The sequence below is a fragment of the Ochotona curzoniae genome, unplaced genomic scaffold (genome assembly GCF_017591425.1).
Source record: "Ochotona curzoniae isolate NIBS_2020 unplaced genomic scaffold, NIBS_Ocur_1.0 contig_2321, whole genome shotgun sequence".
In the NCBI taxonomy this organism is placed as follows: domain Eukaryota; kingdom Metazoa; phylum Chordata; class Mammalia; order Lagomorpha; family Ochotonidae; genus Ochotona; species Ochotona curzoniae.
Window position 1 is genome coordinate 7089365 of NW_024465421.1, and position 23851 is coordinate 7113215.

Below are 23851 nucleotides of genomic sequence, written 5' to 3' on the forward strand. Positions count from 1 at the left end.
CCTGCAACGGGATTTCTCCAAGAGCCTGTGCCAGGTGCTGTCAGAGAGAGAGCAGAGCTGATGAGACAGATGTGCAACCATTAGTCTCTCCCATCTGAGCAAGTAACCCTGGAGTGATGACAGCAGCAGGAGTGTAGGAGTGTCCCCTGGCTCTTGTCCTGAGCCTGACTCTGTCCTAAGGCTTCCAGTCTTCATTCACTGAATCTCCACAGCAGCCTAGGAAGTTGGGCCCACAGCTGGGTTAACAGGAGCTCTTCATGTTGGCAAAATATCTGCCCTGCAGTCATTTAGTCTACCAGCCTCAGACTTCACAAAGGAAGGGCAGGTGAAGGAGAAAGCACAGCGCTCAGCTCTGTCTGCTTATGTGCTGTGCTCCTCCCATCCCTAAACCAGCTGGGACTCCGAGCAAGTTCAGCTCCTGCCCAGAATCAATGCCCCTCATCACGACTCCCCATCAATCTTGCTCATTTTTCAATTCCCCAAAGTTAACAGTCTCCCTCCCACTCTGTGCTGACCCATGAGGGCACCTGGCTAAATAGATAGAAGCTGAAGAAACAGATTGTCCCAATTTGTAGCACAGTCCTTTATCCCTGGAAGGAGAATCAGGGTCTTGAATCCCAATCCAGGGTGGCAACTCTGTGCAACAGAACAATGCAGGTCGTTGGGTGGAGTGCTGTGTATGGGTACACTCCTCTCATCAGAGTGTGATGGCAGGGCAGAACATGGGAGTCCAGGGCTCCATGCAAGGGTGAGACCTAACGGAAGGTGAGGTGGGTGGAGGCGGAGACACCACAGCTTTCCTTGTGCTCCTCAAACAGTCGCTCCAGGGCCTCCATGTAGAGTCTGTGGTAGTGGTCAACCTGATCCTCAGTGGGTACACCAAGCTGGGGCACAGGGATGGGGGCTCCCACTGCAAAGGAGGAAAACACAGGTGAGTCAGAGGCTGTGCTATCCATGCTGTCTCCCCATGGTCACTCCCTGCCATGTAGTAGGCACATACCCACAGTGGTGATGGGCGTGGAAAGGGGCAGGAGACCCCAGGAGTTGGGTGAAAAGAGACTCCGGCCCCAGAAGACACAGGGCGGAAAACCAACAATCTTCTTGAAGATGACCTGGAACACATACTGCCAGGAGCCTTTGGCGAAAGTCATACTTTTGAAGGTGTCATTCTCCCCAAAGGAGTACACAGGCACCAGGGATGCCCTGCAGAAAGAAAAGTCATGCCCAACTCATGCCTATACCACACAATGGGCATTTTGGGGACTGCATATCATTCCCCAAGTCTCCTGATGTCACATCCAAGGCCTTTGGAAACTCACTATAAGGTCTACACAGAATGCAATGGAAGAATACCTCACCTGTGTTGAAAATTATTGTACAGTGGACTTTGCACATGCACCTTCTCACTCAGTGTTTGCACCTGCAGCCCTGGGGCAAGGCCGGCACCAGCCTTTTATTCAGGGAAAGGTCAAATGCAAGGGTTTGCTTTTGAGGCAGAGTCAGAAAGAGAACCCAGAATTTCTGGTCCCACAGGCCTTGTTCTAATAAGTTCTAATAAGTGCTGAGAGTGGAGGGAGCCTGGGACTTTGGTACCACACAGGCCAGACACCAGACCCTGAGGTGCTGACAGGTGCCTCCAGGTGTGGAGTGTGATGCTCAGTTCTGGACACTCCAGCATCACCTGCAGGCATTCAGAGGGGTGGACACACAGAGCACAGCCCAGCGTGGGGTCTCACAATCCACTCACCCATGCCTCAGTGCCAGGCGAACAAAGCCTTTGTGTCTCTTGAGTGCAAGGCAGTGTTTCCCTGGAGCCGTGTACAGGGATTCCTGGGCACCCCCGGTGACAATGACCACTGCCTGGCCCAGCTGGGGCTGAGACAGGACAAAGTCCAGGCTGTGACGGCTCACGGGTCGCAGTCCTGTGGCATGAGCAGGTGGGAGCAGTCAGCACTGCCCCTGGGGTTCCTAGTCTTTCTCCCAACCCTTTAGCACCCCATCCATCACCCCTCCCTTGCTCCTGCAGAGTAGACTCAGTGATCAGTACAGGTGCCCTGGTCTCGCTTCCCTCAAGAATTCTCAGGACAGGTGTCCTGGTCTCCTCTCCCTCAGGAGTTTCGAATTCCTGGAGAGGGTCACTCAGACCGGGGGCTCATCCCACCATTCACTGTGCAGCTCACCAGCAGTCATGATGTAGTCCCGGAAGATGGGAAGGTAGAAGAGGCCGGCCAGAGTGGCTAGCCAGGGCTGTATTCCTGGGAAGTGCTGGGAGAAGTTGTTGCTCTCAGAGAAGAAATTACAGAAGACTCCAGTGCACATGATTCCATGGGGGTGAGATCCCAGCACATAGTTCTGGTTGGGGGGCAGCTCTGCCGTCTTCACCAGCTTTGCACAGTTGAGCAGGAGGAGAGAAGGAAGACATAGAGAACAGGACACAGCTGGAGGTGCTGCCCTCTGTCCCTGCAGACCTAAGAGCTCAGTGTTCTGGGATGGGCTCAGGGTCCACTTCTCCACCCCTGCCCCTCTGTTCCTTGGGCAGCAGGGCTCAGGCTGCAGGACAGGAAAGAGTGAGCAGGTGCAGGGGTGGGGATGGGACAAGAGGGAAGCGGTGACTCTGGAGTGGGTAACCATCACCTTGATAGGAAAATAATCCCTCTGCAGTTTCCAGACTTCCCAGTGCCTTGTCCATACAACCCGCCTTCCTCCTGTGGGTGGAGATCCTGGTAGCCAATTGCCTCAGACAGCCTCCTCATCGCTCCCCACCTCGAACCCTGCCTGAGCTCACCTTGGCTGGGGGTATCCCGGTCCACATAGAGCCACATCAAGTAGATAACAGTCAGAGGCCAGAGCCGCGTGAAGAGAAGGAGAAAAAGTAGAATGGAGGCACAAGGGCCTGGGGTAAAGGAGGAAGAAACATAAGTCCCTCGGTACTGAGTATCTCAGCCCATTCCTCCTCATAGCACTTGGCTGGAGCATCTCCTTTGACCTTGTCCCTGTCCCTTGGTCCAGGTGTCCCAGCCACCACACAGCCATCCTCCCTGCAGTCCTCTCCCTGGGCTGTCCCCAGGCACCCCAGCCTCCCCCTCCTCTCACCTAGAAACAGGAAACTGAGCACGTATTGGAGGGCTCCCAGTGCTTCCAGCCATTCCTTGTGCGGGGTCTTAGTGGGGCAGGAGGGCGGAGTTGCTGTGGTGACTTTCATCCCAGCAGCTCCCTCTTCCTGGAGGGTCAAGCCGGGTCTCAGGTCCCTGTGTCAGTGTACAGCGTGTGGCTGAGGAGCTGCCTGGATGGAGCTCGAGTCTCCAGGCTTTTCTGAGTTTGATTTTGAACTGATCCTGGATCTGTCAGTCTGGTCGGGCCCCTGAGGGAAGCAAGCCTGAGGTGGGGGTGTGCAGGGAATTGGGCAGTACCTGGGTTGCAGCAACCATGCAGGGAGGGGACATGCAGCTGGTCAACCCGCCCACGGTCTCCAGGTGCAGGAGAGTGGCAGGGATCAACTGGAGACTGTAATGAGTAGCATGTTCCCTCTGTGGTTTCCTAAGGAGCCACTGCAGGCCCTCAGGCTCCTAGGACACAGAGAGGACTCTCTCCTCTACCTGGTCCCCTCTCTTCTGCAAAGGAGACTACTTGGGGCATGATGTCTGCCATGTGCTTAGGTTAGAACCATGTGCTCATAGGAAGTAACGCTTTATCACACCTTTACTCCTTGAGCTGCTAAAGAAATCGCTCCCCATGGAGTGTTGGCAGTGCATCCACCTGTGCCAGCTGTACCATGCTGCTCTGGGGTGGCCACCTATCTGCCAGTAAAACAGCACAGCCAGAACCCACTCCTACAGCCCAGAGCTGGACATCCGTGCTCCACAGGACCCTCACAGTCAGCAACGGGCAGCATGAAACCCCAGTGGTCAGGGACCATGCTCAGCTGGTACTCAGGGCTCCCACACCCAGCCCAGCCCTGCCTGCTGTGTCCCAGAGCAGCTGGAGGCTCTAGCTCTCCTGGAAGGAAAAGATGGGGATCAAGGATGCCCTGGGGGATCCCAGGGATCTGCCCATTCAGCTCAGGTGCACCCCGACACGGCTTCCCTTCACCCCTGTTCCAACAATGACTCACCGATTCCTTCTGAGAGTGGACCTGCTGGCTCAGGGCTCCGTGTCCAGCCTCACTCAACCAGCACAACCCCCTGACAGCCCCAGGTTTGCACAGCAGACAGGCAGCTGGGTTTTGAAGGCAAGAGCAAGGAGGGCACTGTGCAGGCAGTGCTGGGACCAGAAGTTGTTTCCTGACCCCATCCATGTAGGAGGAGGGTGAGGCTCTTACCCCTGCCCATGAGCAGAGGTGGAGGTGGAGGTGGTAGAGATGGGATCAGCAGGCAGCATGGGCAGGTGGGAGAAGCCCCAGGCCTCTGGCAGGTGCAGCCCCAGGCTGGGCCCAGGTGAGAGAAACTCCAGGCCAGAGGTCCAGCCCACCAAGTTCGTGTGGGGACAGCAGCAGAGGAGGTGGTTCCGGGAGATGCCACTGAGCTGAGGGTGCCCACCCCTGCTGTTCTGAGACTGTGCCTGGGGAATGGGAAAGCAGAGGGGCAGGGGCATTCTTCTATTTATATCCCCTGGATATAGGGTGTCTAGACTACAAGGAGACTGACTCTGACAAGTAACACAGGACAGCTCTACAGAAGGGCTGCAGGAGGCCGCCAGTTTGGAGAGGGGCCTTATACAGCTCTGAGCCCCCTCCCCTCCTGGCCCAAGCCACTGGCCATGGTCCCACCCTCTTGTTTACCCTCCTTGGTGTTCTTGCAGGTAAGGCCCAATGTAACGGGAGCTGACCACCCGAGCTCAGGAAGCTGTGACCCATGGAAGCCCTAGAAATAACCAGGTGCTGAGCAAGATGTGGGATCTGAACTTTTTGAGGGGCAAGACTGGACCTCAGGGCTCAGCATGGACTTGGGCCAGCAGGACTCCAGGCAGCCCCAGGCAGTGCGAGGGTCCACTCAGGCGCAACTGCCCAGAAGTAGCCCTTGTGGCCCAGCACCTGCAGGGGGGATGGTTTCCTGAGGGCAGTCAGACCTCCTGGGGTCTGAGCGGGAGGCTGTGATGGCAGGGCACCCAGGCCAGCCGGAGATGTTGCAGCCCCCAAGGGAGGCCCAAGGTGCTGGGGGACAGGACAGATGTGCATGATGGCCTCCTCAGCCTGTGGGCGCCCTCCCCAGGCCAGGGGGAGGCATTCCTTCAGCAAAGTCTGACACCCTAGCAGGTGCCTCAGTCACCAGCGTGATTCTTTCAGGTCATCTGTGAGCAGGAAACATCAGATGGATGCTGCTGGGTGCGTGGCTGTGACCCCCACATGTGGTACCCAGCACTGTGGGTCTGCAGGAGCCAACGCAAGCCAGCTTCCCCAGCCCAGGCCAGACTGCACAGGGGCACACCCTTTCTTTTCTTTTTTTTTTTAAAGATTTATTTTTTTTTATTATTATTTTTTTTATTGGAAAGGCGGATATACAGAGAGGAGGAGAGACAGAGAGGAAGATCTTCCATCCGATGATTCACTCCCCAAGTGGCTGCAATGGCCGATGCTATGCCAGTCCGAAGCCAGAAGCCTCTTTCGGGTCTCCCACGCGGGTGCAGGGTCCCAAAGCTTTGGGCCATCCTCCACTGCTTTTCCGGGCCACAGGCAGGGAGCTGGAAGGGAAGCGGGGCTGCCGGGATTAGAACCGGCGCCCATATGGGATCCCAGGCATGCAAGGCGAGGACTTAACCACTTGCGCCACCGTGCCGGGCCTGGGCACACCCTTTCTGCCCTGTCCAGAAACCTTGCCAAAAGACACTTTCCCCAGTCCACCTTCCAGACAGGTGGACAAGACTGTTGGAGTCTGAAGAAGCTTCCTATAGGGCACAGATGAGAGCTCATTGCCGGGAGCTCTGTGGCCAGGTTGGGAGAGCGAGCAAAGGGTGCAGGGTCTAAACTCTAGAGCAAGGCAGGGGGACCCCAGGGCTGGAAAGATACCTGCTCCTCCGTTCTCAAGCTACCTAATGCCCCCAACCCCTACCTCACACAAAGAAGAAGCATGTGGCCCAGGGGACTATGGCCTGAGGGCAGTGTCCCACGTCCTGGGCCAGTGGGGAGCTCTCTGACTTCCATAGACCTGCACACCGGCCTGAAGAACCACACAACAGCCACTGGGGGCTGAACAGGAGGAGCCACAAATGCCAGGTGGGCTAAGCTGACTCAGGGCCCCACTCACCTGACTCCCCCAGACCAGCAATCCCTGGGTCCACACTCACAGAGTTGTGGACCTGGGGCTAACCCAAGCACCACACCCCTCATGCCCAGGGGACCATATGTTCCCTCTGCATCCCTAGACAGCCTGAACCAGCTGTTCCTGAGTGCCACTGCTTCTGGGTTCCCTGGAGACACTAACAATGCCCCCTTCGCCTAAGGGGGAGAGGGAGAGTAGCCTGCTAACTGGAAGTCACCTGACCACCACGAAGTGTCAACCCACAGCTTCCCACCCTGGGTCTTAGGAAGGGGCAGATGTATGGGGCAGGGAGCTCTGGGGGGCCCCAGGGAAGAGGAGAGACTGTGCCTACTCACTCCATCTTTGCTTCTCTGGAGCTCCTTCCTAATCTCCCATTCCCTGTAATGGTTATTTCTATGGGAGTGGAGGACACAGACCAGGTTCCAGGATCCTCAAACCCTTGGGGAGGTGAGACAGGGTCCAAGGCAGGTCACGGGTGGGCCTTGTCCCTTCCCTGCCAGTCTAGCAGCCTCCAGCCAGGCCCCTGGGAAGCTCAGATGCACTCTGGGTGGACCCTGTGCAGTGGAGTTCAAGCTCCTCCCTGGACCAACCCCAGCCCCAGGAGCAGGCTCCCTACCCCACCCTGGTCCCCGACTGGAAGGATAGCTCTGGGAAGCAGGGGCATTGGGAGTTTATGTCCCCACCCTACTGGCACTGCCCTTCATGGGGGCCGCCTGGAGCCTAGGGTTGGGGCCAGGAAGCTGGAAAGGGAGAGAGAGGAGCTGAGAGCAGAGGGGTGGAGACAAAGAGGCCATGGCACAAAGCACCCCCAAAGGAGAGAGAGAAGCACCAGGTCTAGAATGGATGGAACAGCCTGGGCTGTCAGGGGTGGGGGAGGTAGAGGGCAGATATGCCATAGAGACCCCCAAATAGGACTCCAGAGGAGAAGCCCTGGACAGAAAGTTTCAACTTCTTGCTATGCAGGGGTGCTGACCCAGAGGGAGCTCCAGGTGGTAGGGAACCCAGCAAGAAGGATGAGGAAACCTGCAGATGCCCAAGGTGGGACTTGCCACACAGACCTGGCACAAGCTGTCACCTTGGAGGAGGGCACATCCTAGCATTGCAGAGGGGGCAGCTGTTGACTTAGTCCTTGTCTCCTCCCCCAGCACCTCTGTGCTTAGTCCAGGAGCCCTCACACCCCAGAAATGTCAAAGGGCGAGCCTGGGACCCAGCTGGGCATTGGGCTGCTGCTGGCCCAGGTACCCAGCATTTGCAGAGACCAACTGACTGGCAGGCACAGGCCTTTACTGAGTGGGGGGGATGTTCTAGAACTTCATTAGGAAATTAGATATCACACTAAGAGAACTGTGCACTTACCTGGGCGGCAGTTCAGTATTCCTCACCACCAAATCCTGACCAGGCCAAACAACACTGTAGGTGGCCCCCACTTTCCCCTAAAGAGATTCTTCTCTACACAGGACCAAGTAGCCTACCCAGACCAATAGCCCTGGGGTGTGGGGGGTGTACAGGCAGAACTTTCACCTGTCTGTACGCCCAGCACACCCTTCTTCCAGGAGAAATCAGTGGAGGACAGAGGAAGGCTAGAGAGGGAGCTGCACCCTTCTCCCTTCTGAGCTCTTCTCAGCTCTTCCCAACATGCATGCCTGCTTTATCATGGGTATTGCTCAGCTTGCTCAGTTCATTCACTTCTTGGCTGAGATGCCATCAGCTGACCTGTCAGGTGTATTCTGTCCATTAAACGATGCCACCTCGCTTCCTCCAGTCTGTATGTCTGAGCACTCCCTCTCAGCTGAGGCGAAGTGCTCATCTGTTCTTACGACGCCCTTCCCCATTGAGCCTGACTGCTCTGCTCACCCCCCTCTCTATCTCACACCCCGATTCTTCCTTTCACAAAGACAAGAACCAACTCCTTCCCCACCAGCAGCCATCTCTGCTGGTAACTTGGATGAGACACATTTGGTGGTAAGGGGCAGAGTTGGGATGTCTGCCCACAAATGCTGACCCCTCTAGCTCTGCTCTGCCATCAATGAACAGTCAGGACAATTCTTGGGAATGAACTTTGCAAGGGGTCAAGCGGTAGGGAGTCTCAATGGTGCAACTGCTGGAGGTGTCCTTCAGCGTTGGATGTTGGATGACGGTCAATGCCACCTGCTGCCTTTCCTCTCTGCTGCCGCTGATTTACTTATCTGGATCTTTTATCTGGGAGAACCCAAGGTTCCTTGGCTCCCTCCTCCCTGGGCCAGGTGGCTTTCCTGTCAGCTGGTGCCGGTGCCGTTGGTCCCTGTCATTTCTCAGCAGTGCCTTTCCACGCACACAGCTCCTCCACAGGTAGCCCTGAGTTTCCATCGCTGACCTACTATGGCCGGCAGCCTCCAGGGTTTCCGGTCACCATGGACAGATACCTTGCCACTTCAGCTTCTCGGCATTCACTCCTCTTTCATCGTGGTCCTCCCTGGGGCTCTCCAGCTGGAAGACCAAGGTAAATCCTCTGCTGAGCCCCTCCTCTCTCCTGAGCCAGTGATCGACCTGTCCATCCAGGCACTTCCCCAATTCTTGACTCTCCAGTGGACAGGGTTGTGGGAACGGGTGTGCCCAGTGCTTGCTCTCTCTCTCTCTCTCTCTCTTTCTCTCTCTCTCTCTCTGACACCTGCATGGGGCTGAGAGCATGAGAGCAGGGATGTGAGAGGCTAGACAGAAAGGAAAGCCTGCAACTGTGGGAGGATTTGCAACCTCCACAGCCAGCTCATCTGCAGGACACCAACCACCAAAGGATTATGCGATTGGCCCCAAGTCACCAAGTCACACAGCCGGCAAGAACCCCAACGCCTCCCCGAGAACAGTTTCCTGGCCGAAGGCAGGTATCACCATGGCCACCCACCCGCTGTCTGCTGAGTCATGGAGTCTGTTTCCTCATCTACACAAGTCCTGCACCTGTGCTCAGGATCAATGGGACACTGTGTGCAGAGTTCCTGGTGGAGAAACCCCACCGCCAGTCAGGACATCCTCTGGCCCACAGGAGTGGCTGTTCCCACCCAAGGCTGTAGCAGGCTTGGTTTGCTGGGACTCAGGCTGCAGCGTTTCCTATGTAGCCAGGACAGGCAAAGCTCCCTCAGGAACCTCGTGAACCTGAGGATAGAAAGCGGAAGTACCACCGAGCTCGACCTTGAACTCTGAGGACAGGACGCCTCAGCTGTCTTTATGGCTATTGTTTTGGCTTGGTTCTTGGCACACGCTAGGAGCTAAATATGATGCATGAAAGGAAAGACTCTGATCTGTGTCTTCACTTTAATATTGTAACAAAAATGCCTGAAAGACCAGGAGAGTTTGAAGATTATAGTTCAGGATCAGATGAGAGGTAGCAGGGGTAGGGGCAGGTGGGAAAGGTGACATAGGCCAAATGACCTGCAGCTGGGCAGAACTTGAACTCCAATATCAATGGGCCCACTCCTGGGACTCCTGGGACTCTCCTAGGCCAAGCCCCAGTGACCTGAAAACTTCCTACAAGCCCTATATCCCAGCCACCCAATTACATCACGTCTTTACTCCTACTCCATCAGCCATGAACACGAAGACATCAGATTTCATTGTTGGCAGGAGTTTCAGGTACGCAAGTCCTGATAGGCCGTAACGGGGACAGTGACTCCAGCTTCGTCATTTATCCAAGGTCACCCAAGGAGATTGAGTAAAACCAAGCTCCTGATTGCCTAAGTCCAAACCAACATGCAGGTCACCCTCACGCATTTCCCAAGGTGAAGTATGACCACTGTAGGGGTGGGGGAGACAGGACGCATCTGAATTTCTACATCTCCTTTCTCCATCCACAGGCTCCTGTCTACAGCTCACAGACTAACACTGGCTGCCAAGCTGTTGTTGCTGTTTCATGCTTATTTTTTAAAACAGCATCTATTTTCTTTCTACTTGAAAGGCAGAATTACGGGAAGAGAGAAGGAAGGAGAGAGATCTTCTGTCCACTGGTTTACTCCCCAAATGGTTGTAGTGGCCAGGATTGGTCCAAGCTTAAGTCAGGAACTCCATCTGGATCTCCCACATGGGTTCAGGAGCCCGAGCACTTGGGCCATCCTCTGCTGCGCTCCCAGGCTCATTAGCAGGGTGTAGGTTGGAAATGAAGCAGCCAGGAATTGAACCAGTACCAGTTTTGGGATGCCAGTGTCACAGGTGGTGGCTTTACCCGCTTCACTATCAACCCCCTCATGACTGTCCCAGGCAGAAACTATTAGTGCCATCTTTGAGAGCACGTTGATTCCAGTTTTGCTGTCTAGTGGCTCAAGAAACGTTTACAGGGACCTTTTCTTTGACTTGCTGGCTAACCCTTTTCTTGAGACACCTGTTGAGTGAGTGCTGTTAGGTGGACAGAGAGAAGTTAGCCTTCGGAGGACATAGCAGCTTCAAAAGCACATCCTGGAATGTTAGGATTCTGTACGCCAAAGCCCTGCCCATGCCCCACTAACTTTCCACTTAGTCCTAGCCTTTTTCCAGAGAAAGTACCTGCTCTCTGTCCCAGACCAAGTGGGAACCTGACAATACTAGACAATAAAACCTGGGGAGGATGTTGACCTATTTCACATGTAGCCAATCCTTTATCCAGAAGAGAGGAAAGGGTGAGGGGAAGGGCTAGGAAGAACTGGACTCTGTTCCCTGCTATGCCAGCCAAACCTGCCTTCTCAGCCCTTCCCTGGGATGCCACCTGTCCTTTCGAGTATATTCTCTCTGCTAAACCAGACAACCTCACTTATCCCATTCTACATGGCCTGGCACTCTCTCATATCCCCTCTGATGAATGCCCCATGCCAGGAGGTCTTGGCACACTGCTGGCTTCTCATGTGGCGTGCTTCAGTTCTCACCTGTGTGAAGACAAGGACCTTGACCCTAGCCTTCTCTGCTCACAGTCCCACAGCAGTTTGTCTGATGCCTAGCTGCAGGTATGGACTCTACCTCCCTGCAATGTGGACCCTGGAACGCAGTGGCACTGGCTCGAGGGTATGAATTCCTGGTGCCATATGGGAAACCAGGTTGGAGTTCAAGGCTCCTGACTTTGTCCAGACTCAACCACAGCTGCTGCAGCTGATTAGGAAGTGAGCTGGAGGAGGAAACAGCTTTCTCTCTCTCTTCCACACTGACATTCAAATAAATAAACATAAACATATAGATATACATATACAAATATAGATAAACATATAAATAGCCACAAAATCCTCATCATACCTAATCTCAAAACTCTTCAGTATAATCAACATGCATGTGCTGCGCGCACCTGTTCAAATACCACATAAGGGACATTCAAAATTTTGGTTGTCTGAGGAACAGAGTGGCAGAGAGAGAGACTGTATCTCATATGTTAATTTCCCAGTTGCCTATTATAAACACCACTGCATTTAAACACGAGTGTGGACATATGAGTCTCCCATCGGGTGGCAGGGCTGGGCTGTCCCTGCTGCTTGTCAGTGTTTGCATTAGCTGGAAGCTATTTTGAGGAGCTGGGCAAGGATTTGGTCCCAGGTACTCTGATTTGGCTGCTGGTCTTACAGATACAGGGCTACACGTCTCCTGTCTACAAGGAATTATAAAACATCCATCTTTCCACGTGGGTCCGGCTGGTGCCTCCTGGGCACCCTACCACTAACTCAGCTCCCCTCCTGCTCTGGCCTAGCATTGGCCTGGATATCCAACAGCACACACAGTGGTGTGAGGTTGTGCCACCTCTAAATGGAAGATCACAGCTAAGTACCCAGACCCTTGCTTTGGTCATCTCTGTCTCTCTCCTCGCTGGCTCTGGGTGAAGCCACCTGCCTTACCTTAAGATATTCACAGGGCCAGCATTGTGGCACAGCCAGTTAAGGCAATTCAACTCCTGACTGCTCCACTTGTCATTCAGCTGCCTGCTAAAGGCCTGGAAAAAGCAATGAAGAATAACCTAAGTACTTAGGTCCCTGCCCTTGGGAGTCCTGGAAGAAGTTCCTGGCTGCTGGTTTTGCCCCAGCTGTATGTCGGCCATTGTGGCCATCAGGGGACCAAACAGGTAGATGGAAGATTTCTCTTTGCTTTTACCAGAGTCCTGAAGTCTGAGTGCCACCATAAAGAACTGAAACTTTGAACCATCAGATGGCGAATCAGGAGGTGACTCCCAAAATTCCAGTCAAGCCTTGAGTTCCTCCAGACCTGGTCCCTAGCCCCTGAAAACTTTGGAACCCAGGATGGGGTCAGCTAAGCCCCTTCTGCCCTTGAGCTTCAGTCACTATATGAGGATAAAAAGGGGGTTACCAGAAGCTGCGGGTTTAGGGGTGGCATGTTCTGAGCTCTCTCTGTGAGACTTATTGATTGAAGAATGATGATGCTTTAGTGCTGTAAATGTGCCCAGCATGAGGATTTTGCTGGTTGCATCCCCACAATGATACTCTCCACATCTCTTTCTGCTTTAGCTCTGTCTGCTGAGAACTGCTGCTGTCTGTCCTGTCTGAGACGGTAGCCATTAGCCATTCATGGCTACCAAATCCCTGGAAGAGAACTGGTCCCACTGGGCAGCTGAATTTCTAAATGTAAATTATGTTATCATGGGTAGTTGTAGCAGGTGGAACTCCGTCTGCAATGGTGGAAATAAGAGAGAGTTCAGAGTCCCTTGTGAGTCGGGTTAGGTTAAGCTGCCGTGTATGACTACCTCCCTTCTCAGAGTGCTGCTTTGAGTCCAAGATGTTGTGCTTTCAGTCCAACTTCCAGTTCCTGCACCTGGAAAGGCAACAGATCATGGCCCAAGTATTCAGTTCCCTGGCACCCCAGATGGGGCTCCTGGCCCCAGGATGGCCCCAGCCCTGACTGTCGTGGGCATCTCAGGAGTAAAGCAATGGGTAGAGGAACTCGCTTTCTATCTCTGGGTCACCCTGCCTTTCAGATGAATGCATGAATGGATAGTTTTATTTCAATAAAATCTCTATTAAAAAAAACAGTTGAAGAAAGAAGAGTCTAGGATGTCAGCTGGGATCCTGCAAGGTGGAAAAAGTCACAGGTGGTTCTGGCACTGAGAAGGGATGGGCAGGCAGCTGGCTAGGCCTGCTGAGGCGGGAAGTCACACAGCCCCTTCCTTGTGATTCTGTCTTTACAGGTGTTCATCAAAATGTTCAGATGCTGGATGTGGCATGCCCTCAGAAAATCATTACAAGTGTCAGCTGTGATATCTTCCTGGGATGGACAGAAACATCCCAAATCCAACAGGAGAGGTCCAAGTGGTATCTACAGCCCTGCCTTGCCCTCTGCCCACCACGTCTCTCCAAAGTGACAAGGGGCCTTATTTTATTTTTTAAAGCTGTATTTATTTTTATTGGAAAGACAGATTTACAGAGAAGAGGAAATACAGAGAAAGATCTTCCATCCACTCGTGTACTACTCCCCAAATAGCCAGATCTGAGCAGATCCAAAGCCAAGAGCCAGAAGCCTCCTCTGGGCCCTCCACATGGGTGCCAAGTTCCAAGGCTTTGGGCCATCCTCTACTGCTTTCACAGGCCATAAGCAAGGAGCTGGATGGGAAGTGGAGCAGCTAGAAAAAGAATCAGATACCTATATGGCATCCTGGCACTTACAAGATGAAGATTTAGTCATTGGTCACTGAGCCCTGAGGGTGGTCTTAAGAAAAATCTAAGCTTCGCCAAGGAACCACAGAAACAGTTTCCAAGGACCACTGTTGCCCAGTGAGCAGCCACGAAAGCCATGTCAACCCAGACTGTTGGAAACACTCTCTGCAGGGCCCTTTCTCACCTCTGGCATGGTTGACTCAGAAACTCCAGATCAGATAAGGCAAATTATCAATCTAGGTCAGGTGTCAAAGGCCCTGATAGAGGATGGTGGCATCATTCTGCTGGGACCTGGTCCCAAAGCCACCTGCAGCCTGCCTCCCCAGGAGACCTGGATTTGTTATTATTATTTTTTAAAGAATTATTTACTTTTATTTGAAAGACAGATTTATAGGGCAGGAAGGTGAGAATGAGAGAGTGAATCTTGCATCTGCTATTCACAAACACCCCAGGCTGGGCCAGTCCAAAGCCAGGAGCTTCACCTGGATCTCCTATGTGGTTTCAGGGACCCAAGTACTTGACCATCCTTCACTGCTTTCCCAGGTGTATGAGCAGGGAGCTGAATGGGAAGTGGAGCATTTGGGACTGGAACCAGGGTCTAGATGGGATGCTGCCACCACAGGTGGAGGATCAGCCCTCTCTGCTTTGGGGGAACGGTTTTCTTAAAGACCAGGAGTGAAGGCTCTGCTCTCTGCCTCATGCCAGGCTAACCAGAAGGGAGCTTAGTAAGTGCTGCTGAGTCTTCTTCCTCTAGTTACCTTATGGGCTTTCCATGCCAGGTGCCTTTGTCAGGGATTAAACTTTTACCTCTTAAGCCCTCACAGGTGCACACAGAAGCTGGGACAGCCCACTCTTGTGAGCCAATCAAAGGCCTCAAACACCTCTGAGCCAAACAGATAAGCAAAGCCTTTGCTTTTGTCAGATTAAGATGGTGGCTCCTCTTCTCTTAGGAAGCTGCTATTGGCAGGAAAACTTGCCTGGTGAGTTCCTGTGAGTTCATAACAGTAGGTGATTCTGCTGGGCCTCATGAAACCATTTTTTAAAAATCTTTCTGTAGCCTCGGGGAATCTAGCCCACACACCAGGCCAGCTTTCTTTTCTTTCTCTTTCTTTTCTTTCTCTTTCTTTCTTTCTTTTTTTTTCTTTCTCTCTCTCTTTCTTTCTTTCTTCCTTCTTTCCTTTCTTCTCTTCTCTTCTCTTCTCTTTCTTTCTTTTCTTTTCTTTTCTTTTTTCTTTTTTTAAGCCAGGAAGGATAGGACAGAGAGTTTGGGTGACGGAGTTGGAGGGCTGGTCTTCCATTCCCTGGTTCACTCCCCAAATGGTTGCAACAGATGGAGCTGAATCCATCTGAATCCAGGAGCCAAGAGCTCCTTCCAGGTCTCCCACATGGAAACCCAAGGACTTGAGTCATCCTTGCTGCTTACCCAGGTCATAAGCAAAGAGTTGGATTGGAACTGGAACAGCAAGGATTAGAACTGGTGCCCAATATGGAATTCCAGCATCACAGATGGAGGCTTACCTTATTATAGCATAGTGCTGTGGGCCAGTTTTCACATCAAGCTCCCATCTGTGGGTGCTCTGTCAAAGATTGCTATGGCCCACCATCTAGCATTAGAACCCACTCTGGCAGTACAAAGGAAGAGCACGTGCTGTGGTGAACAGGATTTCTCGTTTTTACTCCAACAGCAGTCTGTTCAACTTTTTTTTTTTTTTTTTGACGGTGGACCTTCCAAATCTTCCATGCGAGGTGACTTTATAATCTAGATCGGGACAGCCCATCAGTTGCTACCATTCAGAAACTAATAGAATATACTTCTTGTTTTTGTAAACATGTTGATGATGATGATACAGTTCCATAGGCCCTGATATTTCCCTTACACACTCCCCTAGTCGCCCACCCTCCACTGAATTCCCCTATATCATTACTATAATAGCGTTCTTAATATGCAGTCATATGTCCATCATTACAGGCATGGACAATGGCAGAGTTCAGCATCCTATTGTCAAGATATAGTTAACAGTTTCATTGGGAGTCCATCTTTGATATGGAAGTAGAGATGTATACTGCATTGCATCTGCATATGCGGATTTGATAGTCTCCATTACACAGTTACCGTACATCCCCTTAAAGGAAAAGCCACAAAACAAAATCAACAACAGAAAGAAAAGAAGGAATTAAAAATGGCATAAAGTTAAATAATATGCTACTGAATGACTAAAGTGTTGCTCAAGAAGTGAAAAAGAAAATCAAGAATCTTCTTGAAGAAAATGATGGTACTGTATGATCTATGAGTCAGTGAAGAATTTAATGAGAAAAAAATGTGTTTTGAAGAGATAAAACTAACAAAAAAAATTAAAATCCATGACTACTTTGTTGGTAAGATATGTCTCCTGTAGGCAACAAATAGATGGGTTTTGTTTTCCAATCCAGTCTACTTATCTATGGCATTTGATTGATGAGTTTAATTCATTTACATTCAGGATTATACTTGATCTTAGCCAAAAGTTCAAGAAGCGATACATTCAGGGTTAATATGAATGGGTGGTAATTTGGTTCTGTCATTTTAGCAATGGGTTGTTCATTGATTTAGTCTTCTGTTATTTTACTTGGATGTTCCTCACATTTGCCTTTGGTTTGGGTGGGCACTATTCCTCTTCTCTGTTAAGAAAACATCTTTAAGTATCATTTGTAGGGCAGGTTTGGAAGAGGCATATCTTTTACCTTTTCTTAACTGTGGAAGAATTTTATTTCATTTTCAAAGACAAAGGAAAGCTTTGCTAGCTATGTTATTCTGTGCCAATAATTCTTTGCATTTAGAATCTGGAATATGTCACTCCATTCTCTTCTGGCCTATGGAGTTTCCGGTGAGAGGTCTCTTGTGAGTTTAATTGGCATTCCTTTATGTATCAATTGATTTTTTTTTCACGTGCACATTTAAGGATCTTTTCCTTATGTTTGACTGAAGAGAGAGCTTAATTATCCTGTGCCGTGATGAAGACTGCTTTTGGCTAACCCTGTTAGGGGTTCTTTGCCCCTCCTGGATGTTGTTTCCCAATTCTTTCTCTAGATTAGAGAAATTTTCCCTTATTATTTCATTAAATACATTTGTAAACCCAGCTTCTCTTTCTGCACCTTCTGGGACCCCCATACTCTTATTTTTGGCCTTTTAATAGTGTCTTTCAGTTCTTGAATACTTTTTTAACTTGACCCAGCTCTGCTTCCAGTTTTTTGTTTGTTTTCCCCGGTGACAGGAAATATCTTTTAATTCTGAGATTCTTTCTACTGCTTCCTTCATTTTATTTTGGAGACTCTTCACTGTACTTTTAATTTGCTCCACTGTATTCACTTTTAATATATCAGCTTTCATTTGATTCATTTCCAGTGTGACATATTCCTTAACTTTCTTGTATTATGTGCTTCTCATTGTTGATAAGAAATTTTATAACAAGTGTTTTGAATTCTATATCCTGCATTTTCTCTCTCTCTTTTTTAAAGATTTATTTTATTTGTATTGCAAAGTCAGATATACAGGGAGGAGAAGAGACAAAGAGGAAGATCTTCCATTCAATGATTCACTCCCAAAGTGACAGCAATGACTGGTGCTGTGCCAATCCGAAGCCAGAAGCCAGGAGCCAGGAACTTCCTCCAGGTCTTTCATGCAGGTGTAGGGTCTCAAGGCTTTGGGTTGTCTTCAACTGCTTTCCCAGGCTACAAGCAGGGAGCTGGATGGAAAGTGGAGCTGCCGAGACTAGGACTGGCGCCCATATGGGATCCCAGTGTGTTCAAGGCGAGGACTTTAGCCGATAGGCCACCATGCTGCCCTTCCCCCACCCATTTTCTCAATGTCTTCCTCAGTTAACCCTGAGGTTGGCAAAGACTTTTGTTCCTTTGCAGGGGAGTCTTCAGTAATATTCATTGTGCCTTTGTCTCTTCTTTTGCTTTTGGTCATTGTACTTCTGGTTAACAGGTTCTTCTCTTTTCGGCAGTTTGTTAAGCTTGTCAGCCACAGGTATACAATTCTATTTTACTTGTTGTGGTTGGTACACAGTTCTTTGTTTACAGCAACTTGTGCCACTTCCTGCAGTGAGTTTCAGGTCTGGGTTCTTATGTTAGATTTCCACCATGGTCTCTGTAACCCCAGCTCCTGGCTTACCACTCTCCACTCCTTGTGATACTATGATGAGGCTGCACCGTTGTCTGTACAAACTTTCTCCCACTTCCGGTTCTAGCAGGTAACAAGATTTGAGAGACACCAGGAGTCCTATATAGCTAGGTTGCTAGTGGTGCTGACCTTGCTGGGACCTGTTGGCCATTAGTCTGGGAACCGCACAGACCTACTTTGAACTGTAAGATGCCAAAGTTGGTATTATTTTCCCTGTGGGACCACTGCAATGCACTGATCTCAGTGAGTTCTCACCATGCTCAGTGCATGCTCAGCTCAATGCTGTCCCTGCAGCCTTAAAGCTTTTGCCACACTATACATAATGGTGCCTGGTGTGCCACTACTAAAGTTCTTGATCTGCTGGCCGTCAGGTCTGAGGGCTACCCGGACCTGTCTTAGGTGGAACCTGTAGGATGCCAGGTTGTTGCAGTTCGCTGAGCCAGAAATGAGTTCACTCCCAGCTCAGTGCATGCTCAGTCCTGTCCCATAGCCTTTGTCTGTCTAAACAAAATGGAACCTGATTCAGCTCTAGCGGGTGGACTGGGCTGTGAAATCCACCTTGTTCCCACACCACATGTCTAGGACCTGCTTGTCTGGGTCTCTGCTCCTGATCAAATCAAACAGATCAGCAGGTCAAGCAGTTCTTTGTCTGGGTTCATCTCCTGAGCTCTTGGTGAACATCCCTTCCCACCTTGTTGCTGGTGGAGTTCCAGCTACCGGTACAACTCAGATCACAGCTCACTAAATGCCGCTGGGGTTTCAGTCACTGCAACACCACAACGTTGTACCCATTGCTTTCCCATGTCTGTCAGTCTCCAGGTGCCCCTCTGCTGTTGTTGTGTCCTCTCCTATTTCTTGGAATGTGCCCTCTCTGCTTCACACTAATGTTTCTCCATCTCTTTAAATATCTGCTTACCCTATTCTATCATCTTGATTCTCCTATTCTTCTCCTTCTTTAGGAAGGACCCACCTGAAATTTATCTTTTTCCCCTTTCATTCATTCTGACAGATAGACTTGTCAGTTTCAGACTCTGACAGCTTCACAAAGGGGGTCACACAGACTCTGGAGATATCATCAGACACTCCTGTTAGATGAGATGCACTGAGGTTTTCACACCCGGGATGGGCAGGAACCTAGGCCTGCATCAGCAGGAAGTAGACCCAGAAGTTGGAACTTTGTCCCTCAGCCTCCCCTGAGGATGAAGGATGAGAGACCTCTGGGTGGGAATGATAAAAGACCAGCAGGCAGGTCACTGGGTTTGTGGAACTGGAAGCCATGTGCCCCATGCAATTCTGTCCTCTTCCTTGTCCATCAAAATGTCCAATGTCCCAGGATGCGTTTGAATCAGGCAGGTTCAAAGGAAGATGATATGAACATACGGATACTGAGCTGCACATGAGACACATTGAGGTGTCCATATAATTCCCAGATGGATTCATACCAGCCTCTTAAAAGACTCCAGCAAGTGCTCTTTCTGTACCCCACCAACAACCACCCTTTCTTCTTTTGGGCAACCTTTTGATCCCACTGTTCACACATCATGGCTATGTCTCACGCTCATATGTGTGCTTGTGTGTGTGTGTGTGTGTGTATTTTTTTCTCATCTTTTATATAAATTTCACTTTGGGTACCCTACATGTGTCAGCAATTAGCAAGTGTTTGCACATGACAAGAGCCTGGAGTATAAGAATTGTCCCCACGTGCAGGTCTGGTGGGGGTTATTGGGGACTGCTCCAACTAGGCTGCTGTTCCTGCTAGTTGGTGTGTGTGTGTGAGGTTTGAGTGTGTGGTTGGCAGGGCAGGGCAAGGCCACAGCATCTGTTGGTTTGTGTATAGATTGGGCTAGGGATACAACTGATCGGGCGACTACAACCACCAGTATGTATATAGCTTGTGGGTGATGGACTGAGCCGGACCCTGCAATGACTGGCACAGACAGGATTCAAGTCTAGGATCATCTCTGCTGAAGTTTCTTTGGGAATCCACCCAACTGGACCACTTGACTCAAAACTCCAACCATGGAGGAAAATTACAGGCTCTATGCTCTGACCGTGGAGTACATGTGTCAGAACTGGGCCTCCTCAGTTGCTGAAACCTGTGCAGGGGACGGCATTCCCAGAGGGCTGCAGAGGATGTCTAGCATCATGGATGACAGAACAAATTGGACAGCTCTCTTGGCCAAGTTTTGACAACAAGTGTCTGGATGAATGGAGACTCCAAGGTGGACTATTTCAGCCAACGGTCCTTGGAAGGATTTCCTCAACCTTGGGACAATGAAATTAACAGCATCTCAGAACTATCAAAACCACTTGAGCAGTACCCTCAGAACATGCTCTACATTGGGGACCCTAGGATGACATCAAATAGCCTTCCCCCAACCCCAGATACTGATGTGGTTGGGCAGCTGGGAATAGCCTTCTCTTCTTCTCTCTTCCCTTTCCTCCAGATATAGAAAGATAAAGATAGTTAGAAGCAATTATCTCACCCACTTTTCCCCATGCCTCGACCCTCGCCACCCTAATCAGTGGTCCACATAGGTATACATCCTTTTCAACTACACAAACAGCATCAAAAATAAAGCTTTAAAAAAATTGCTCCCATCACCATCTGCACAAGAGGCAGGTTCTTTGTGCAGATGCACACTGGCCAAGGTTGTGAGGGTCTCAGGAAGGGACCACCTACAGCCAAGGAGGAGGCCACATCAAGGGAGGCTGAGCCGAGCCTGACAGATTGTCACTTGACCAGGAATAGCAGGCAGCCTCCGAGGCTAAGCTGAGCCATGGACTAGGATGTCTGCTGCCAAGTGCTTGTGACAGAGCAGCAGGCCAGACAACCAGACTCTGATTATCGCCAGGGCGTGTAGACATGTGACCACAGTGTTTCCTCAGCTGAGTTGAGCTGTCTCTGGCGCAACATGCTTCTTAAGGTTGGTGATTTGATGGGGTGCCCACACCACCTTTAGCTTAGAGACTCCATCAAACACCCCGGGGGTACTCAACACAACGAGCAGGGTTGGAGGGGGTGAGAGATCTCAGGGTATATTGGGGTCGGCACAGGTGATGTGGGGATGAGGGGTGGCACTGGACCCATGAGATTCTCCTCTTAACCTGTGGTGTGTTGGACCCAACCCTCAACTTACAACTGAAGCCTATCCCCCCCCCGCCCCCAGGTCTCTGCAGCACTGACCTCTCTCCTCGCCCTCTGACACGTCTTCTAGAACCTCTCCAGTGCTCCTGGGTGGGTGCACAGAGGAGAAACACAGGGGTGGCACGTGGAAGGCAGTGGGAAATTCTCACAAAGATGCCTGTTCCCTGTCCCATACCACCAGCTCCCTGCATCCCAGGCTCCTGTCACGAGGATCCTGTGAGCATTCCATCTGTGCAGATATGGGCTGTGTGTTTCATGTGTAGGTACTCATCTGGGTTGTACCTTCATGAAAATTAAAAAAAAAAAAAGTTAAAAGCAAATACACAGAGACTGAGCCTGGGAGCAGTGAAGCGAGCTGGTCCAGGCCCTGGTCAGTGGCTAGAGGGGCAGGGGCTTGCAGACAAGCAAGCTTGGAGGTGGCTGTCCTCACTGAGACAGTCCTCAGACTCTCCGGTCTTCAACCTTGGTTTCTGCATCACGCCTCCCTGCGGGCTCTGCACCTGCCCCTTCCAGTTCTGTTACTTGTCTGTTATCACAACCCCAGAACATCATGGCACAAACATCTGGGTAAGAGGCCAGGCCCTTGGGCAGGAACCTGGGGAGCTGGGAGACCTGCACTGACGCCTCCATTTTGTTTTGTTTTTCAAGGCAGAGCAAGAGAGAGAAAGACAGAAATTTCAAAGTCCTCCCATCTGCTGTGCTCCCTTTCCCAAATGCTTCCAACTGATAGGGATAGGCCAGACTGAATCCAGGAGCTCAGAACTGCACCTGGATCTGCCATGGAGCTGACAGATGTGCAGGGGTTGGAAGCAGACAGATGTTGGACCCATTCACAAAATTCAGGTTGCAGAGGGTGGGGCTTCAGGAAAAAGGGGAGTGGTTACAAGGTGATTGTCTCTCCCCTTAGCCAATAGTGGCTTTTCTCGCCCTGGGAATCTAGAACTTAATGAACACTCACCCCCGCACTTGGGTGAAAGGTGGAGTGTGACCACTTCCGGAAGACAGAGAAGGGGAGACATGACACAGGAAGAGGCCAAGGGACTGGTGGGTGGCTTCTGGGCCCGCCTCCTTCAGCTTCCATGCCTGCGACCCAAGCTGTGGCCACGTGGGGGCCTCCAAGACATGACCCCGCAACTCCCTCCCCTTCACAGCTCTCAGCAGGATCAGCCCACCTGCATATGGGACTATGGACCTAGAATCAGATGGCAGAGGGATGCACTGCGGGGGCAGAAGGTCAAGGGCATGTGAGAGCAGGGCGGCCCCTGCAGGGGATCCTGTGTTGACCCCAGGAACCTCCCCCCAGCCCTCATCATCTGCACAGCAATGTACAGTTAATAAAGGGCTATGCTTATCGCTGTCCTGGCTCCTGACAGGTGCAACTACAGCTACCCATTGTCCAGTGCAGGCACAGTGAGGAGCCCTGCACCAGGCATTGGCTGGCTTATTAGCGGCATGAGTGGGGAGCTACATCCCCTGGGTCCCAGGCTACCCTTATCTATTTCCAGGCACTGACAATCCCTGGATGGAGATAGAGGTTCTAGGGGTGAGCAAGAACTAAGCAGACACTAAACACTCCTCTAGTCACCTAGGCCAGAAGCGGCCCCCCCCCCGACCCCCGCAGCTCTGCCTCCATTAGGTCCTGACCCTCCAGGTTGCTTTGGATTCCCTTCACTGGATCAACTGTGTGGGGATCTCTGCCCAAGCATTGCCATTGGCCACAATAACCCCCAAGTCTCGCTCTGCAACACACCCCAGCCTTGCCCCCTGGGATGCTGATGTCCGTTCCAAACACCCGGGTCTCCCTGTGGAACTGAACAGCAAGGCCAGGTTTGGTTTGTTGTCTTTGCTGGACCCTCGGGGCTTCCCATTCTGTCCCCAGCCCCAAAGGAGGAATGCTGGGATGCAGTTGCCTCCAGAGACCCTGCAACTCAGAGGGAGACTTCCTGACATCTGGCTTCCTCCACACCCCTCCAATCCCTCCTGTCCCAGGCTTCCTTCAATATCTTGCTCCCCAAACTCACAGTCTCCATCACCTGCCATGCTACTGAGATGCTCCAGGACCACCCCATGCTTTGTCCTCCCAGTTGCCTATGGTTCCCACTGACACTGCCACTGGCCACTCACCTCAGAACTGGGAGAGCTTGGGACAGAGGCTGGGGTATCAGGCTTTGCTGAAAGAGTGACCTCCACAAGCAGTAGTGGCTGTTGGGAAGGCCATGGTGCAGACAAGAACCCAGGAAGCCCTGTCACTATACCCACTGACTCTGGCCACTCTTTGGCACCTGCCTTGTATCCGGTATTACCCTCAAAGGGGTCTGCGATCCCGGTGCCAGCAGCCCAGCCCCCGTGCAGGTGGAGGATTCTGAACACACTCTGCAAACAGGCTCTCAAGCTGTTCCAGGAACACTAGGCAACTGCATGTCTCCAGAACAGGCACCTGATCCTCACCCACGTGGGCCCTGACACCTGACCCCATTGAGTCCTCTAGCTGACAAGTGAGAGAAATGATGGGTGAGAAGAGACCTGCAGTAAGGTTCTGTGCAGAAGGCAGGGGTCTTCTGGGGCACCCCAGAGGCCCACAGAGAGGTCAGCACTGAGGCCGACATTGTCTGGTCAGAGTTGACCTCCTGGCACCATTCCACGCCCAGAACGAGTGGGAGGCCTGTGCGGCTGTTCATCCACTTCCTCCTTCAGCTGCGCCAGCATC

General features: G+C 51.5%; 1 protein-coding gene across 1 annotated transcript; it reads right to left on the minus strand.

Moving 5' to 3' along the window:
* Positions 1-753: 753 nt before the first annotated feature.
* On the minus strand, positions 754-3202 carry LOC121151844 (2-acylglycerol O-acyltransferase 3-like). Its single transcript, XM_040973697.1, has 7 exons — positions 3094-3202; positions 2786-2893; positions 2635-2705; positions 2181-2385; positions 1748-1922; positions 1001-1203; positions 754-910 (listed from the first exon to the last, which is right to left on the minus strand). Exons 1-7 carry the CDS (start codon positions 3200-3202, stop codon positions 756-758), a joined length of 1026 nt encoding a protein of 341 aa, XP_040829631.1. The 3' UTR covers positions 754-755.
* Positions 3203-23851: the final 20649 nt, after the last annotated feature.

Excerpts from the sequence above, each read along its gene's own strand:
- LOC121151844 (XM_040973697.1), bottom strand. The coding sequence starts at position 3,202 with ATGAAAGTCACCACAGCAACTCCGCCCTCCTGCCCCACTAAGACCCCG. Across the intron at positions 2,386-2,634 it reads GGGATTATTTTCCTATCAAG|CTGGTGAAGACGGCAGAGCT; the intron begins GTGATGGTTACC and ends AACTGTGCAAAG. Across the intron at positions 1,204-1,747 it reads CGCCTGGCACTGAGGCATGG|GGCATCCCTGGTGCCTGTGT; the intron begins GTGAGTGGATTG and ends TTCTTTCTGCAG.